General features: G+C 46.2%; 1 protein-coding gene across 1 annotated transcript; it reads right to left on the reverse strand.

The window, feature by feature from the left end:
* Positions 1–540: 540 nt before the first annotated feature.
* LOC108560401 (unconventional myosin-XV) lies at positions 541–18,351 on the reverse strand. Its single transcript, XM_017917927.1, has 10 exons — positions 18,045–18,351; positions 15,767–16,866; positions 15,296–15,704; positions 13,778–15,234; positions 13,496–13,721; positions 10,127–13,435; positions 9,834–10,067; positions 4,980–5,290; positions 2,847–3,093; positions 541–2,144 (listed from the first exon to the last, which is right to left on the reverse strand). Exons 1-10 carry the CDS (start codon positions 18,171–18,173, stop codon positions 855–857), a joined length of 8,712 nt encoding a protein of 2,903 aa, XP_017773416.1. The 5' UTR covers positions 18,174–18,351; the 3' UTR covers positions 541–854.
* Between the last annotated feature and the right edge of the window lie 562 nt (positions 18,352–18,913).

Here is an 18,913-nt window from a genome sequence, read left to right on the forward strand (position 1 = left end):
TATGAAAGCTGAATGTTTGTGGAATCTAGCTAGTATCGATATATTATTGTGGTTTCATCCGTTTGGCTGTAATTTGCGACCAAAGTTGAAATGAAAAATGAACACTCGAAAAAGCAATGTTTTCATAATTTATAGTGATTTTCTCGGAATGGATCCAGAAGATGCATATGAAACTATTATAGTCAACACATTTCATTGATTTTCTTAGAAAGTATGCAATGAGATTGGATCCATTGGAAACTTGGATATTTGGGGAATGTAAACATGATTTGTGAAGGTTGTGGACGTTCAGTATATTTTGCTATTACATTATTTTTTTTTTTTGTAAAATTTAAATATTTATTAATATTTTTCTTTGCTGAGTAAAAAAAAAACAAAAAGTAATAACATCGCTTTCACCAGAAACAGAAAATATATATATATATATATATGGATGTGAGTGAGTGTGTGTGTGTTTGTGTCATTTATATATATAATACAGTAGAAATTATAGAAAAAAAAAGAAGGGTCGTCGTCGTCGCGGGAGGCCGGGGTTGCTGGTGTATATCGTATGACCACCACCGCCGATCGCCCGCAAGAAGAACAAATAATAATAAAAATAAAAGTGGAGAGGATGGAGATTCGTCCGTCCGTCCGTCCGTTTCTTCTATACATAATATAATAAAATATAATAAGGATCGAGGTGGGCCGAATTCGTTTTGTCCGAAAACAATCGAATTCGGACCAAACGATGAATTCAATAATTATAATAATAATAATACAGTACAATATACATAATAATAATAATAATATGATGGACTTAATTAATGGTAATAAAACTATTTACAAAAATCGAATTTCAATGAAAATCTCATTTACTGCTTGGGACTCCTGGTGGCACTCGCCTGCTCGAGCGTGATGTACTGCCGGACGAGCCTGGAGATTTCATGCGCCTGCTCGGTCTGCAGACGTGTGACCCTCTGCTGCAGCAGATTGCCGCACTTCATGTCGAGGAAGAGAGCGCCGTCCTCTGATCGCACCTTCCTGGTGGATATGACCTCGGCGAACGGCCAGTGCTGCAGCGCCTCGTGCGTGGTCATGTCGAGGAAGTGAACGCCGTTCCTGTTGAGCGCCAAGATGTGCTCCTGCCACCCGGCACCTCCGCCACCACCGTCCACCTCTCCGGTCACGCGTTTCACCGCGAAGAACGAGCTGCCGAACAGCTGCCAATTGGAGAGCACTTGCAGGACGCGGTGTTTAGCCCTGGAGACGGTCAACGGTGCCGCTTGCGCCCAACTGGTTTGCACCAGCGCTAACCACTGCGGTGGTCTGGGCTCGCGAAGACCAAGGACCGGTTTCGGCAGCAGGAATTTGACTTCCTTCAGGTTGGGCGAGTGATTCAGATCGGCTGCCCTGTGTAGGAGGGCGGCGATCAGCGCCATGTCGCGAACAATACTAGGCGGCAGGTTGGGGTTGCCGAGCCGCAGCAGCAAACCCTCCAGGTAGTCGGGCGCCACTTGATTGAAGAGCACTTCGGTGTAAAGGGGACTAGCATCGTGTTTCAGACTGTGGTACCACACTGATCGGCAGAAGATCAGGTAGAAGGGCTGCGCGGCCTTGTGTAACTCGGTTGTTACGTCGAGGATGTACTCGTCGGCGGCGAGCGGCATCGTGAACGCATCACCCTGCACTATGCAGTACAGACTGAACTCCTGCTGCTCATCTTCGCCGGCTACGCCGATCAGACCGCACAGTTCGTTGATCACGTCCGCGACGACGGTGCTGCACCTGGTGTTTACGACGCGCTCCGCACCTCCAGGCAGTCGGTAGATCTGCCTGCGGGCGCTGCGACCCGCGCTCACCGCCGTCACTTCCTCTACGGACGGCACGTTCTTTCTACCGCCGCACCGTTGCGTCTTCCTCAGGTTCGACAAGCAGACGGCGGCCGTACCGTGGCACAACCTCCTCCTGTCCGAGGCCGCGCTGCTCAGATGCTCCGTAAGGAAGGGCCCCAGGACGTCGGAGCACGCAAAGTACGCTGCGATGATCGACAGCAAACGCCATGCCCTTTGGCACGACTCGGGCGAATCCGACTTGTTGCTCGTCGTCTGCTTCATCAGTTGACAATAGACTTCGTCGCGCAACGGGAAATGCTTGTGACAATGCTGCAAACACACGTTAACAAACGAATGCAATCAAAATCATTTCTACTCTTTCATAATTTTTCAAATTAATAAAAATCGTCAAATTAATTGGCACATTTCGCATAGTGTATAACGTATTGAATGAACAAAGCAACGAAACAACTAATTAGTGAAAGTTATTTGTAGCAAATATACAAATTCATTGACATCAAATGCAATTAATCAAATTTATTTCCTTTTTCCATTGTAATTCGTGGGAGAATATTAAACAAAAATTTGCGTCCGTTTGTGATTGTACACTTGCATTTTGACCTGCCTCTTCCAAGAATCAAAAATTAATTTCTAAAGAAAGCGTGTTTATTATAATTGCTGCTATTCAATTTACCAAAAAAAAAATACTTAGACGTATACTAGCGTATATAAGGAGAAACATTTAACAAACTGCTGACTAATGATAGATCGGATAGAATTGAAAAAGAAAGTATGATAAGTATATAATTATTATTGTTAATTATTTGAATGCGAATGAAAAATTAAGATCTTAATTTCAATTTAAATAATAAAGATGGAAATAGTTCCGGCTTTTCGAATCGATATGTAATTGGTATTCTTCATCAGTAAAGTGAAGTAAAGAAAGTGAATTGATTAATTTCAATTGCGTATTTACATGAGATGCGATATTTGCCAACTTGTCTGTAGTTTAAGAGTGTAGTGATGACTTACCATGAGAACGGTGTAAACGCATTTGACTTCAGACATCTCTGGTGTCAGAGGGAGATCACCGCAGTACCGCAGGATGCACTCGAAGCACTCGGTCGCCAACATCGAGAGCTCCGGGTCCTCGTGCCTCAACAATGGACCCTCGATGGGACTCTGCTGCCACTTGATCAGATCCGTCTGCTGCTTCCAGGTCCATTCCTTCCGCTTCTCCTTCGACTTGAGCGATGAGTCCATCTTCAGTAGCTCCAACCTGTGTGCAGCAAGCAGAAACAAAAAAAAAAATCCAAAATCAGTATATATGATCCAAAATCAGCCAATACGACAAGTGCAACCTCCTCTCGTATAGATCGAAACATTTCCCAGCATCGAACTTTGATGCTGATCTATGGAACTGCTTCACGTAATCGTCGTGGAAGTAGATCATGTTCTTCGCGGGTCGACCTCGGATCCCCGAATGAATCGATCCTTCTTTGTGTTCGGTTTTGTTTTTTTTTGCTCTCTGCACGCGCATATAATAACAATAACACGACGTTTCCTCTTTTTCTTATTCTTCTTCTTCTTTCCTATTGTTCGTACGCGCTATGATTCTCCTCCGTTTGGGCGCGTTTCACTCGCGTGGGAAACCAAACTTTTCCTTTCCATTCAACGCGATCGCCAACCCATTTTTTTTTTATATTGGCCAACGACGACGAATTTGAACCCGAAAACAACATCGACAAAGTTGAAATCTGCACACACGCACACACGATTAAGCAGTAGCATGAGCAGCAACAGCAACAGTTAGGACACGAAAATCGATCATCAACTTTTTCTTTTTATATTTTTCGGTTCGGTTGCCCGGCAACAGCCAAGAGCGGAGAAGAGGACGTTGTGCAAAGGTGAAACTGTATATAGGCGCGCGCGTAGCAGATGTTTCGAAAAGTCTTACGGAAAACGCGATCCAGTTGCGGCCGCAAAGAAATTTCAATCGCGATATCTGCATCCTAAATGCAACACTCATCATTCGCTTCATCATTTTCGATGTATTCCTTCATTTATTTATCGCTCAATTGCGTTCGATGCAAAATGAAATACTAATACTAATTCGTAAATAATAGAGAAACGAAATTCCGAAATGATCGCGCCGTACGATGCGTCGAATTTCAAACGAGCGAATAATAGAAATCAAAAAGAAAGGACATAGTTGGAATTAACAAGACAAATTGTAAAATTCGCGCAAAGTCGACGACGACGTCGCCGCCAGACGTATAGCAATTTCGAATGCCATCTATCGTATGCTTTCTAATTTTCCACAATGCCCACGATCATCATCATCATAATCAACATCATACCATGCTCGTTCGAGGAGGCCGCGGATTCCCGTCTTAAGGTTATCCATTTCTTTACAAATAATATAACGAAGGAGACCAGCCGACCGCGACGATCATCATCAGCGACCGCGTTAATAACATCATCGTCGTCGTTAGACTCTTAATTAGGATTCCATTCATCATGCGAATGGGGGAAATGTCAGAGACCATACAAATTCATAATTTGTTCAACGAGTTGCCTAAAGCTAATTTAACACATTGACGACGGCATGACCCACCGGTGGGTCATTAATTATAAATAATAGTTTTGTTGCTATGGACGCCACTGATTTTGACTGAGAATAACCTCAAATATCTTAAGTCAATTACAAACTTCAAACGCCAATACATTTCTTATACATATTTTAATAATTCTTGAAGCAATTTAGAACAATACGTGATATTGTGACATAATTTAGGCATACTTGCCGCTTCTCAATCTTCGTAATCGAAACGCAAAGGCATTGAAAATACAATATGATTATCAGATGCAGATATTATTTCTGTTTCTAAAAAAAACATTGCTAATTTATTCAAATACAATACAAGCTTAGAGCACAAGATGATATATTCGANTGAAAATTTCAATATTTTTCCCACAATTGTTATAAATTCCTTCAATATCATTAAAAAATGTATAAGAAAAATTTAAACGTTTAAACGTTATAATTGACGTAAGATATTTGACGTTTCTGTCAGTCCATAGGCGTTCACGAAAATTTTTTTGGGGGCAGGTAACCCGAAAAGCGCCGTCCTTAACGTGTTAATAATAATAATGCGAACTTACTCTGTGCTCTGCCTGAAGTTTTGCAGGGCGAACTGCATGAGCGAGTATTTGCCGGTGGGCGGTTGCGGACTCGAATTTGTCGGCATGCTGTTGCGTTGCATCGTCCTGCTGCTCTCCTGGTGATGGACATTTTCCATGCCCTGCGCTTGATGCGAAGACGACATCTCCATGCGCTGCTGCTCTTGCATCATCATCATGGACACGCCCGACGTCGCACCGACCGGGCCTCCACCTCCTCCTCCACCCGTCGGCCCAGAAGGATGCGATTGAGGCGACATCACCCTCTGATGCACCGGTGACTTGCTCTGCATCTGAAAACAAACGCAAAGTTGTTAACATGTGAAACGTCAAAGCGTTACGTCAAAGTGACATAAGTCAAATATGCAAATGTCACTACTATATAAAATAGAAAACATTCCATACGCGCAGATTTCGCTTCGAAACTGGGCAGTTAATTAAAAGTGCGCGCGCGATTATCGTTATGGCGAAAATAAGAACGCTCATCGCTCTCACTTTCCATTCCCGATACTCATCATTAAAGGTAAGGAGCGAGAGGATGCGAAGAAGAAATGGCAATAACATACAACAACACTAAATCAATATAAAAAAAAACAAAAAAATGTTCACAGGGTGATTGAATCGCAGTAGTCGACGTAAAAGGGCGACGGGGCAGTAGATGCGCAGAGAAAGTTTCCGTGGAAGAGAAAATTGGTGAAAGAAAAGTCCGGCAAAGGAAAAACCGGATAACGTTGGTACATCTATCGATTGATCGATCGTTTAGAAATCGCGTTAGAAAAAAATCCGCTGTACTTTGCAAAGTTTTTGAAATTTCGCGGACGATCTGCGCCAATTAAATTTGACGAGTTCGTTAAAAGCGCACTTGCGAGATCTCAATTGAAAGTGTGGGAAAGCGCGACGCTAAGTAAAATGGATATTTGCCAATACTCTAAATCGTACACTTTTTTCATTCCATCTTAAGCTTGAGAACAATCCTGGAATGGACGTAACACACCGTCCATGGGAAATTCCAAATGTAAACATTTTCATCAAAATACAACATTATTAATATCACTTGGTAACTATTGCCATAGCAACAAATATATTCATCAAATGCGTTCCAATTACTCAACGTTAAATTTGCACAACGAAACGTCAGATGCGACGAATCCGTTATTGGTTTGGTGCGTGCAAGACACATTGAACAAAATAGCAAAAGAAAAAAAAAACATAAGGAGAGCAATAGATTCGATTCATCATTGCCAGCAACGGGAAACATTGTTTGCCATCACTTTTAATCGCGTCGATGGAAATTGGAAATTCGATTTTGATTTTCCATCGCTGTTCGTTCGCGCGTACGGTTATATCAAGCGCCGATTACTGTAATCGCGAACCGGGAACTTTAGTGCCATTTTGCATGGACAATCTGCATAAGCGGTGCGGCGCGTTGAGTGCAACAACCCGGATCGTTGGGGCCCATATGGCTTGTAGAATTACCACCGAAAAACGCGAAAAGAAAATTAAGAGAAATAAGATGTAGAGTTGAGTTGAATTGATTAATGAAAGGAATTTCCTTGGTTTTACCGTGAGCGCGAGCAGGAAACGTGGACCCGTTGAAAAGCTTCATGTATTTCATTAATTAATCGATTCCGTCCGTCCGTCCGTCTGCGTTGTTCCTCAATTACTTTCATCGATCTCAAATTACCGTGCGTTCGTTGTATTAATTGGAAAATGCTCGATATAATGCGATTATTATTACTATTAGTACTTAAGAACATTGCGCAATTTTGGTCGTCGGTCGCGGCGTTCACCGTTGCATAATGCATTATGCAAACTAATTGCGCTAAAAGATTTGTTTGTTCGTCGTTCTCTTCATTTTCCTTCCATTTCTATTACAACTCGCGTTATTTGAAACGATGACATTGATGCTCTTCTCCTCTCCTCTCCACCACCGAGACGTTACGATCAATTGTTAATACAGCCAAGACAATAACAACGGCAAAAAAACACTTTGCTAAATCCTTGAAAACGCAATTAACAACATTCGAAGAGGAAAGAAAACAATAATAAATTATACTAAATAATATTTTTTTCTTGGCAATGATTTCGTGTCGTTTCTTTTAAGACTTTTTGGTAGTAGATTCAGTAGTGAGCACTTTCTCTGGACAACTACAGAGTGTTAATACGCAACGCTTCTTCACGACTTACGTAAACGTTCACGTAATCAAAATGTAAAAATAAAATGTATCTAAAAACTTTTTCTCTTCAAACACGACTCGTTTAGCTTCTTCTTTTTTTTTTTTGTTTGGTGCGACGTTAAAATTGACGTAATTTCTTAGAAATTAAACAATAATTAGTTTCAAAACGAACAAGTTTGTCATGCAACGTGTTTTAGCCGGTTTTAGATGTAATTTGACCTTTCCAAAAAGAATTTGCGGATGTAGTGTCGCGATGTTTTTAACAATTCAATTGATTTTTGCTTTCGAACAATGGAGGAAACGCTAATGGATCGTTAAGTTGGTCCATTAAAATATTAAACACTTTCGGCTTCAGCGGTGAAATCACCGCAAAAAGCTAATTAAATTTCTCAAAAGTGTTTGCCGTTTTTTTTTTTAAATGATGTATAGTGTATATAAAGCAATGAATTTGTGAAGAGTGCGCGTCGCTTTAATGGATTACGGATTACCTTAGCAACGCGCTAATGATCTAAATACCTCTTTCCTGTCGTCGTCCTTTTTATGGTGTTTCTGCTTTTTGCTATCCTCACTGCGTTTGTTGTTGTTGTTGCTGCTGCTGTTCACACTATTGCTATTAAATTCGTCACTGCAACTCTTAAAATTATCCAAAACCTCCGGCGGAATATGCATTTGCTCCTGCTGATTCGGCCGGTTGTTTGATTCGGTGATATCGACGGAGATCGTCGTTTCTTTCTGCTGCTGCTGCAGTTGTTTAATGCACTCTTGATTGTTGTTGTTGTTGTTTAGATCATGCTGCTGCTGTTGCTCGATGATCATCTTTTGTTTTTCCCGACGGCCGCGCAAATTTTCGAACCGGGCCAGGATTTCCTTGACGGAGACCTTCGGTTCGTTCTCCTCCGGGATCGTCTCCATGCGCTTGTTGTCATTGGCGACGTACTCGTAGGAGGACTCGTTGTTGTCGGAGCAACCCTTGCCGTTGTTATTGTTGTTGTTGGCCCAGGTGCGGCAGAGAGGCTCGAAAGGGCTCACATCGCAGTCGGAGTCGTCGCTGAGGGTGGTCAGACTCTCAGTGTTCGAGTTGGCCAGGCTGTCGAGGGAGGCAGCTCTGTAGCTCTTGGTGATGCTCATCTTCCGACCTTCGCATCGGCTCTGAGAGCCAGACCGCAGAGCGACCTCCAACACCTCCTCTCCTTCTCCTTCTTCTCGTTTCTTCTTTCTTTTAACGTTTCCTCCTTTTTCGCGCTTCCTCTTTCCTTCTTTCCCCAGAAAACGCTTCGCACCGGTAAAGCCAGCAGAAGGCCGACGACGGCCGAACGGACCCAGATCAAGCTCTAATAGTTCTGACCCACAACTGACCATTGAGCAATTATCTGGGTCACACTCGTACGCACAAATTAATGCGAGATGAAGAAAAAAAATCCTTAATAATTCTACGTAATAATAATCATAATAAACGCGCGCGCGCGTTGCACTTCCTTCCTCTTTAAGCGAAACGTAAAGCTAATAGAGGCAACAAACTTTGCTTCTTCCATCATCCCTCAACGCGTTTCGAGGTCTTATTTTGTTGCTTCAATTACAAATATATAAATATATATTGGTTGGGGTTTTGTTTTTTTTTTATGAAGCGCACGCGACCAAAAGAGAAATTAAAGCTAGATTCAATTAGCGGATTCCGATCGTCTACTCTAATTGCTCATTATTTTCTCGCGCAGTAGAAAACCGCACTTTCTTAACAACCGAAAACATATTTCGTCTTCTGTAACTTCTTTTGCAAAACTCAATTATTGTTTTGAATATAAAATATAGTAAAAATTGAAAAAAAAATGATGCGCATTAGTTAGTTAGTGGTCGTCATGGCTGGATTTTTTTTTGTTTTCGTTTTTATGCGTTGTTATGGAAATTGTGGTGAGCAAACAACAACAGGTTGGTGGCGACGTTTTACCAAGATCGTGTCTCTTCGTAATATTGAGCAATAGACTTTTAACCGGTCCTAGAAAACTAATAACTAAATTGATGAATTTATTAATTCGCTTAATGCATTTTCTCTTTCCTCGTTTCGTTTGAACACATATGTGTACGCATGCAAGTCCACCATAAAATTGGTAATTAAAGTTTGACCGAATTGCTAACGGCATTCTCATTGATAATTAATTATAACATTTTAAGTTTCTTACTTTGTCTTTGAGTGAATAAGAAAAATTAAAAAAAAACGGTGGAGCAAATATAGTAATAATTATTATGTGTGTGTGTGCACTTGGCATTCCGTGGAGCGCGCACCCAAGCCGCCAGCAAGGCGCAAAATGATTCATTAAATCTGCACTCTCGTGATTGCAGATCATTACAAAATGCAAGTAGATGTATGTATATATGTTCCCATGCGATTTCATTTTGTTCTAATGGAAAACGTGAATTTACTGTTTTTATTTTTTTATTTTCTAGCCTTGCTTATTTATGATTGGTCGAGCGGTGCGCTACTGCCCGACGCAATTAGCAACTTAATGAGCTGTCTTCTTAATCATATCTGCGCGTTAATTGAACGATGAATTTTTAAGAGATCCGCACTGCGCGCCATGGTCTGTTTGACCTGACCAGATCAATTGTAAATGAGCGCGAGATAATCAGAGCATCTCCAAGAAGGGAAGGGAACAATCGAACTCACCTTTCTATTCTCCGCGCAGTACTTGGAGACCATCTCCGAGAGTTGCTGGGCGCGGGTCGTGTGCAGAGAGACGCGACCCTGCGGACCCTCCAAGCTCACCGACGTCGGTCGCGGCGCCGTGCACGACGAGATCTCGCTCAGCGAGATGCTACGGATCACCTGCAGATTACCTCCATCGGATTTCACCAGGTGCACACCCCAATGGCTGACGGCGAGCAACTGAACCTCGGATAGCTGCGACAAAAATTAACAATTAGTCTACGAGTATTGATGTTGGTAACAGATCGATTTACCTGTGCGGCTCCGGAGACCTGGAAGAATCTGGAGAAGTAGAGGGGCCAAGTCCTTGCAAGGTCTATGACGTTCCTCTTGATGTTTGCGCGATGCGGCGTATTGAAATTGTCGGAGGTGACGCCGTATCCGTTGAGCATAGCGACGCCGGCTCGTCTCTCGCTCTGGCTCAGACGGATGCAGGTGGTGAGACCGAACGCGTCCGCAGCGATCTGACAGAAGATCAAATGCAAAGTGGACGGCGGCCCCAGAGGTTCCGACGGCGTGAAGACCTCCTTTCTGACCCTCAGCAACCAGGAAACCCTGTTGTACGTGACGCAGGCGGGCGCGCCCAACGGCAGTAGTCTGGATCCCGTCTTCGGCGAGCTCTCTGGTACGGGTGACTTCGAGACCGGTGGCGTTTTAATGGGTCTCATGAACTCCGGCCACTCGTCCATCTTCTCGGTGTTGATGGTGCTGACCGAATGTTTCTTCTCGCGTTCCTTTTCCGCTTTGCTGAATTGGTGCGTACGGAACGTCGGTCGTTCCGACGGTGTATCGCTCTGCTGCTGCTGCTGCATCATCATCATCATCTTCGGCTTCGGATCGAGATCCCATCGATCGTTCAACAGAGGATTGATCTTGCTGCGTTTCTCGCCGAGATCCGGTTCGTCCCACGAATCCCGTCTGCTCGTCTCGATGATTTTCTCTTCCTCCTCCTGCGTGTCCTGCGTGACGGAGCTCTGGATGTCCCAATTGGCGCTGAACGAGTTGCGTTTGGAACTCAGATTCATCATCGAATTCCTGTTCTGATGCACGCCGAAGGTATCACGATCTTGCCTCTGCGCCATGAAGGACTCGACGCGAGGCTCAACAGGAGCAGGCGGTTGCGACTGCTGCTGCTGTTGTTGCGGCTGATGTTGCTGCTGAAGAGGTCTTATCGGTGGTGGAGGCGCAGGACCAGACGGTGCTGGAGGCAAAGGACCTATCGGTGGCGGAGGTGGTCCTGGCTTCCAACTGGAACTAGCCCAACTCGATTGAGTCGGTGATTTTGGTTGAGGCGGAATTATCGGACTGGGAGGTGAACTCGACTCGTCCACAGAATCGCCCCAACGTCCGGCCAATTGTTGCTCCAGCATCATCTTTCGGGTGTCTTCCAACTTGTTGATTGTCCTCGCCGGTTTGTCCACTTTACTCGAAGTGGAGCGCACCGAGTGATTGGCGGTGACCTGCTCCAACCTTTGCCTCATCTCCGAAGACAATTTCAATTTACCAACGCTGCCAGGTGACGGTCTATTGGCGCCGATGTCGAAGCTGCGCTTCGACGAAGACTTCGACACCTTCTCCGGCTCTTTAATGGACTCGAACTCTATTTCTTCCCATTCTCCGGACGGATGTCCGTTGCTCGGCGTGATTTTCCTGTGATGTTGACGCAACTTGAATTGCATAAAATCTTCACCGTTCTCAACGTTGGTGCCGTCTTTTGGTGGAGGCCATCTCCATTTGCCGATGCGCACGGTTTTCGCCCTTCCATACGGATCCAAAAACGGCCTTGCCTCCGATTCACTTCCGTCCAATGGCGGTGGCATGGGCGGCGGCGGCGGTACTCTGCTGCTCATATTACTCATAGTGGACTCGGTGCTGGCCTTTCGGATCTTATAATCACTCGGCGAAGAGCTCTTTCTCGAGCTGAAATTGGAGTTTTTGTTGAAACTAGTCTTACGGTTCGGACTCACAGGCGCTTGATGGATTTGAGCTTTAACAGTCGTGGTGATCGTCGAAGACGACGACGACGACGTGGTGGTCGTCTCTTTGGCCGCGTCTGAAGCCTGCTGGGTTAGCAGCTGTTGAAGCGCTTGGTTCTGCGCCAACAGTTGCTGCTGAATCTGTATGTTCTGGGCCATCGCGGATTGCAGGAAGGCCCTCTGCAGATTCTGCTGGTACGAAGCAATATCACCGGTCGGCGGCAATTGCATGTTGAACATCGGCATGAAACTCTCTTGCGGTGATCCCAGCATGGGCATCATCTGCGGACTGACGACGGGCGCGTTGTAATTGTACCCGGAACTCGAGGTGGCATTCGGTTGATGCGTGGTTCCGCCTCCTTTGATGCTCTCCACCAAGTTATGTTTCTCCGTCAAATTCTTGATTGAATCGTTGATGAAAATCGGCCTGAACAGATCGCTTATGTAATCGTCGACGTTACCGCCGCCGCCGTTCCTTTGGCGCTCATCATTGTTCGTTCCTTGCGTGATGTTTTCCACTTCCTGATCTAACATCGAACTGCCCTGACTGTTGCTCCTGTTCCTATTTCCACCACCTTTAATCTTCGAAACAATCAATCTCGCATCGCTCATATCCAAATCAGGATTTACGATATCCAAATCGTCTAAAATATCAGATCCTAGTCCACCTTTGATGCTGGCAGCCAAAGAACGGGCGTCGCTCAGTTCATCCAAATTGCCGTCCAACACGGGACTGAACAATTCATCCAAGAACTGATCTACGTCAGAGGCCTGACTGGGTACTCGCACCCTCCTCACGTGACTGGCCAGACTAGGGGCTTCACTGGTATCGGACATCGCCGAGCTTCGAACACCTCCGAACTCGGATTTCTCGATTTGCGCCCGACTAGAGTGCGATCCGGGCGGCGCCTTCTTCCCGCTGTACTGCGATTTAATATACCTGGGTCCGCCTCTGTTGCTGGTGCTGATGCTGGACACATCGGGATATTCAAATTCGATCTCCTGTTGCTTGTAATTGGAATTAGCCAAGACTGGTTTGATGGGGGCCAATTGTTCTACCGAGTGGTAACGATCATTCAATCGGGATTGACTCAGACCGAGATCGGCCAACGGCGACGGCGGCTCCGGTTCGCTCAGCAAATTATCCAAACTCCTCGAGCGAACTTTCTCTATATCAAAGTACCTCTCGTTCAACGCCGAATTCCTCGATAGCGCCTCGTGAGAACTCTTCCTCGCCGGAGTGCTACTATCTCTCGGTTGCTGATTGTATTGAGAATCGCGGGATGATTTTCGCGACGAGGTCATTGGGTTTGGCGAGGTGGAGACTTTGCGTGCGGTCGGTGGTTCGGGTGGTGGGACTTGAGGTCGCACAATGTGATGGTCGACCTCTACGGGTGAATAATTCTTCACACCGGTTTTAAGCAGCTGCGAACGAGTTGCTGGGAATGCGGGACACAGTTCCAGTTCAGAGACCAAATCGAAGATGTAGTCAAGGCCAGAGCAGTCAGTTAAAGCACCGGCATCGTCGAGGACGACACTCCAACCGTCCGATGATACACCCATAGAGGACACGGCTAAGAGGGCAGCCTGAAATTATAATGTAATTATGAATTGCAAACGTATATGGATATAACTCAATTATAGTACCTCTTCGCAGGTGGTCCAAGAGTCAGAGCTGACCGTAGCGACGTTTCCGTCTGGGAGGGTCAAAGGTAAGGCCATGTTGGATTTTTGTTTTCCGCTTCGCCATTCGAGCAAACTCGGTGGGAGAGTCCTAGAATGTGGAGCTTTCTGAATGCCCCTCAACAACTTCTTTTGCAACACTTCCTTGTGCGTGGGTGTCGCGTGATCCGTCACATATCTCAATAGATATCTGCAATGAAATGTATTGTAAGTACAAGTACAAGTAATTGGAAAAGATGTTCTTACTTATTGAGAGCCGGACTTGGCTGGAAGCAGCTCAAACAGTGCGACATCAATTGCCAAACTCTATCTGCATTTTCATTCTTCCACGTTTGATTGACCAATTGCACGAGAAGTTCATCTCGAAGACCCCTAGAACTCAGCCCCTTGTGTACTATGTAGTCGGCCAGTGCACGTTCCCTGGCGCCGGACAGTTGCGAGTCGTTGCTCCAGCGCAAGATCAACTTGAAGAGAGCCACCGCGTCTTGGAAGTCTTGATCTCTGGCCGCTGCTTTCGAAAGGAACGGAGTCTGGATGGGTTCTTTCTTCACGCCCAAATCGGAACCCTTGAAGTAGACGGACGTGAATTTGGCGAATTCGAACTGGTTCAGATCGTGCGGAAGCGGTAGATGCGGTTGTCCTCCGGTCACGCCACCTACGACCTTCACCAGATTCCTCTCCGTGTGCGGTGGGGTGTAATTGCTTTCCAGTTTAGAGAAGATGAATGCCAACTCTGCGGGTATTTCCAAATGGTGGACGGATGTCGCCCTCTGCGCTTTGATCGCCCTCTGCTCGCGCTCTCTTTCCTCTCTTTGCCGAGCTCGCTCCTTGGCCAACTTCTCAGCCTCCGCGCGTCTCTTGAACTCTGCCTTCCTCTTCTGGAATCTCCTCCTCTCCATCCTGCCCCTGTGCAAGGCTTGAGCCCTGACAATACCAGTCTTCATCTTCCTGTAATCCTGCCTTTGCTTGTATCCTCGCCAATGCTTCTGAATCACGGTCGAGCTGTCCTTAAGAGTAAGGAACTTTCTGCGCGCCAGATAACCGCGCATGTGTTTCTGTATAGTAACGGCGGCATCTCTGAGCTGATCTCCTCTCGCTATTTCCAGCTGTCTCTCGAGAGCCTCGCGTAAGAACACTCTGCTTGCTCCCAGCTGATAGTCGGGGCCGGCGGTTCCGGTTGGTGGTCTGTTCTCCAGTACGGCCCTGCACAGATCCCTCAGAGGCGCTCCCCTTGGTATCTTTCCTGGCAGCAGATACCTGTACCTCTCGACGAAGTGCAAGAACTTCATGCGCACCGGATACCCGGATTGCCTGATCTTAATTGTGTCCAACATACCGGCGTAGCGCAACTGCTCCAACACGACGGGCATGTCGAAGCGCATCGGGGATTTATCGTTGTTCGGCTTGATGCACCTTATGAACCACGGATTGCACTTGGACATCGAGTCCAGCAGCTGCTGAAGACTGTCACTGAATCTGGCGGCGACGGTGGGCGTTCGTGGTTTCATCGTCACGAATCTTCCGTTCGTGCCTCTGGGCAACGTCCTCGTTTGGGCTTGCGTGAGTAGCGGTTTCGCAATGCCGCTTACCAGAGGCTCTTTACTTGATGCGAGCAATTCGACGACTTCGGGCCTCAGGGCATCGCGATTCTTGTCCAGAAATCCATCCACCGAGTACCACACTTGTCCAGCAAAATGACGAATCTGACGAAGGAAACAAATTAATATTAGTTTCACGCATTTCACATTGAACGGAAAAACTCACGCCAAATTCTCTACCGCCTACTCGAGGTCTGCAGTAGTTCTCATTGAGTGCATGATTATAGTGACACTTCTCCAAGAACGAGGCGTCCGAAGCTCTGGGGAAATTGCTCTCGTCGTCAAGAAGATGCAAAATTCCGACCGGTTTTTTGCCCAAGAGCTGGATGACCGGAGTGTTATCGGACCACGTCAAATTGGTCCATTCCAACCTCTCTTTGCCGTACTCCTGCTGCTCGAGTTTAAACACGTATTTGTTAAAGTACAGCTGCAGCGATTCAGACGCGAAATTGATGCACAGCTGCTCGAAAGAGTTCTCCGACAGATTCTCGAAGCCGAAGATGTCCAGCAGCGAGATCCTGGCGGCATCGTGTAATCCGCCTCTTTGAACAATCGAATTCACTCTGGTTACCAACCTGAAATGTATTTCGAAATTAATTTATGTTTAAAAACCGCAACGGTGATGTTTAGTATTTACCAATTGAACAGAGCCGAGTAGAGCGCTTTGGCGAAGGCGTCCCTGGCGTCGAGGGCCTGATCTATGCTTAACGGAGAGTGAACACGTTCAGCGCGAGCCTCCGTGATGCGAGTGGTCAGTGCTCTCTGGAGACCGGTCGGGGAAATTTGCAAAAGATGAGCGGCCCACTTGATTTCGACATCGGAACCGACCTCGACGCCCTCTTGGCCGTGCCTCAGCTGCCTGCGATGGAAGTAAACGTTGCCCAAGTGCAGAACGGAGGCGAGGATCTTGACGATCCCGTCCTGCTCGGACTCGCCGACGCCCAGCACCTGCATAGCTCTGGTGAGGGCGCCCCAATCCGCTCCGGAGTGGCCGGGACTGCACTCGCCACCTCCCTGATTCAGATAAAAGTATTTGTCGGCTTCGACGATCCCGTACTTTTGTTTCTCGCTGGCGGCCAGACCGCCGAGGAGTTCGTAAAAGACGTGGTAATTGCGTTCACCGGGTGCTTGCGTCACAATGCGCGACTTCTCGAGAAGGTATTGCGTCATCCTGGCGCCGACGATCGCGCCGCCCTTGAAGTACACCTCCAGGTACTTGCCGAACCTGGAGCTGTTGTCGTTCCTGGTCGTCCGAGCGTTGCCGAACGCCTCCAAGAGGGGCGCCGCCTCCAGGATCTGCTCTGTGACGAGCGCCTGACCGCGGGGCGCGCTCGGCGCTACCGCCGCCAGGTACTGCATAACCAACTTGGTGGATTCCGTCTTACCGGATCCACTCTCCCCGCTGATGACCACCACCTGGGGGGCGGGCAAAGCCGAGTACGCTGCCGCCCCCAACGCAAACAGATGAGGCGGCAGCGCCCCTATGATCTTTCCCCTGTACCGTTTTGCTGCCTCTATGCCGTAGCTGGCGTCGAACATCCGGTACGGGTTCACCGCTATTAGGATACTTCCGGCGTACGTGTATATGAAGTTCCGGTCGTAGCGCAATTTCAAATTCCACAGCAGCGCCGCCTCGTGCAGGTCCGACAACTGGGTCATGTCCTCGACCCCGCCAGGACCCAAGTCCTGCCTCGATCTGACCGAACCCTCACCGCCCGTGAGGGCAAACGTCTGCGGCTGCAACAAACAAACATGATTTAGTTGACATTATTATGCAACCCATTGTCCCGAGCACCGAGTGTGGCCTACTCATTCGTCATCAACATCATCTTTCTGCTGCTGCTCGGTACACGTATCTCCTTTTGTTCGCATTGGGTAATCCGCAATTAAATACAAGACGCAATTTGCGCAATTGACGATGATGCCACCAACGTGTGGGTGGAGATAGGTGCCTCTTCGTATCGCGAAATCCTTTCCCACAATGTAGAAACGAGACAATACAACAACAACAAAAAAAAGAAGAATCTTCGATTGCGATGATAATGGCGAAGGAAAGAAGAAAGAAAGAGCAGAGAACGCGAAATCCAGACGGAAAGGAAAACACGTCGAGAGAGACTTCGGCGTTAAGTCAAGGCCGGATTATTTTATTAGTAAAATGCTCGCTTGCCGTGCTGTGGTGGCAAAGTTCGTGAACCGGATTTGACCATTAAACATAATTTATGTAAATCCAAATTCCTCATCATAATCATCTTTTTCTCTCTTTCTTTTCTTTTAGATCATAATCGGATAATTTGATTCAGTCTAAAGGCATATTTTAGTTACTTTTAATTTACGTATATCTAGGATGCATAATTTAGTAATAATAGCGAATAATCATAGATATTGATGATTCATTGAGATTCATCGTTTCATTCATCATCAACAACAAGTGCTTGAAGAAATCATCGACTACATTAGTATTTCAAAAATAGAAATAATTATTACCGCGCCCAAGTTCTTGACATTTCACCATAGTTGCATTGCGACAAGGTGATAAGAGGCACTTAAATATGATAGCTGGAAAACTTTTGCGCGAGGAATTCGAGGCATTCAAATTGAACGAAATCGCGTACGACCTCAGCTATTTAAAATCCGTTATCCGGCGATGTTTCGGATTGCGTGTGCATATGTGTGTGTGTGTGTATGCGAGCGGAATCGCCGGTGCGTGGCGAGCGAAAGAATAACACATCTTATGCAACACTCAAACGATGCTGTCTGTACGTGTTCATTTCTGTTCGTTGCGTGTTCGTTTTAATATTTCAATCATTGCATTTAAAATTGGTGACGTGAAGTAAAATACTTTGCACGTTACTTGGCATGTAGACAAGTAATATTTGGTACGGTGCGTGGGTGGGTATGAGTGTGTATGCACTTACTTTTCCATTGATGACGGCCTGAACTGTGAGCACGTTGGCGCTCTTGTGGCTCTCGAGGACTTCACCGGGCAGCCAATTGCCGACCCCAGGGTCGAACCAGACCAGATCGCCCGTGTTCCACTGTTCCATTGTTGCGGTGGGCAGCTCTAAATCATAGTCCCGATCTGCAATCAGAGAGGAGAGTGAGAGAATTCAATAAAAAGAAACATAATGGTACAATTCGCCACGAGCGAGTCTAAGAGTGTGTTTACTTTCGAATCGCGGCTTAGTCATAATATATAGCGTACCAGCACGCGGCCAACGAACAACAACACAAAGTGCCATTCGCCAAGGCCTCCCCGGACACAAAAAACATTCCAGCGCCGGAGCCGCATTCCGCATTACCAATATTATGATTATTAACATCGTTGCAAACAGCGGATATGGATGATATGTGAGAATCGAGGTTGGTCAAGGGAATTTGGAGAAAATAGCGTAAATAACTGTGTCAGCGACAGTTAGTTAATGAATTGTTGTATGTTGTATGGTGGCTTGATGGAAAATAAGGTATATGCATGATTATGTATGGAGGCCGGGGCGTGCATTTCTTCACGTAGAGGTCGTGAAATGGGCGATGAAAACGAAGAAGGCAGAAGCGGCTCGAAAACCGAAGAAGGAGGAAGGAGCATTGACCACCGCGAACGGTTCAGCTCCTTTACGCTGTAAACCCATTGATGATGGTAAATTGTCAGATGATCATATGATCTGAATAGGTGCAAGGGCTATCATCATCATGCTGGATGATGTCGCTCGGATTTGGAAACGATATTTGAGCGAAACGCACGATTAACGGCTTCTCCGCACACGTTTCATAATAATTCGGCACACAT

This window comes from Nicrophorus vespilloides, unplaced genomic scaffold (assembly GCF_001412225.1).
Source record: "Nicrophorus vespilloides isolate i.1.1-1 unplaced genomic scaffold, Nicve_v1.0, whole genome shotgun sequence".
Classification (NCBI taxonomy): Eukaryota; Metazoa; Arthropoda; class Insecta; order Coleoptera; family Silphidae; genus Nicrophorus; species Nicrophorus vespilloides.

Coding starts and splice junctions, on each gene's coding strand:
- LOC108560401 (XM_017917927.1), bottom strand. CDS start 18,173: ATGGAACAGTGGAACACGGGCGATCTGGTCTGGTTCGACCCTGGGGTC. Junction 13,436..13,495: donor CTTGGACCACCTGCGAAGAG/GTACTATAATTG, acceptor TTATAATTTCAG/GCTGCCCTCTTAGCCGTGTC. Junction 5,291..9,833: donor ACTGCGCGGAGAATAGAAAG/GTGAGTTCGATT, acceptor GTTTGTTTTCAG/ATGCAGAGCAAGTCACCGGT.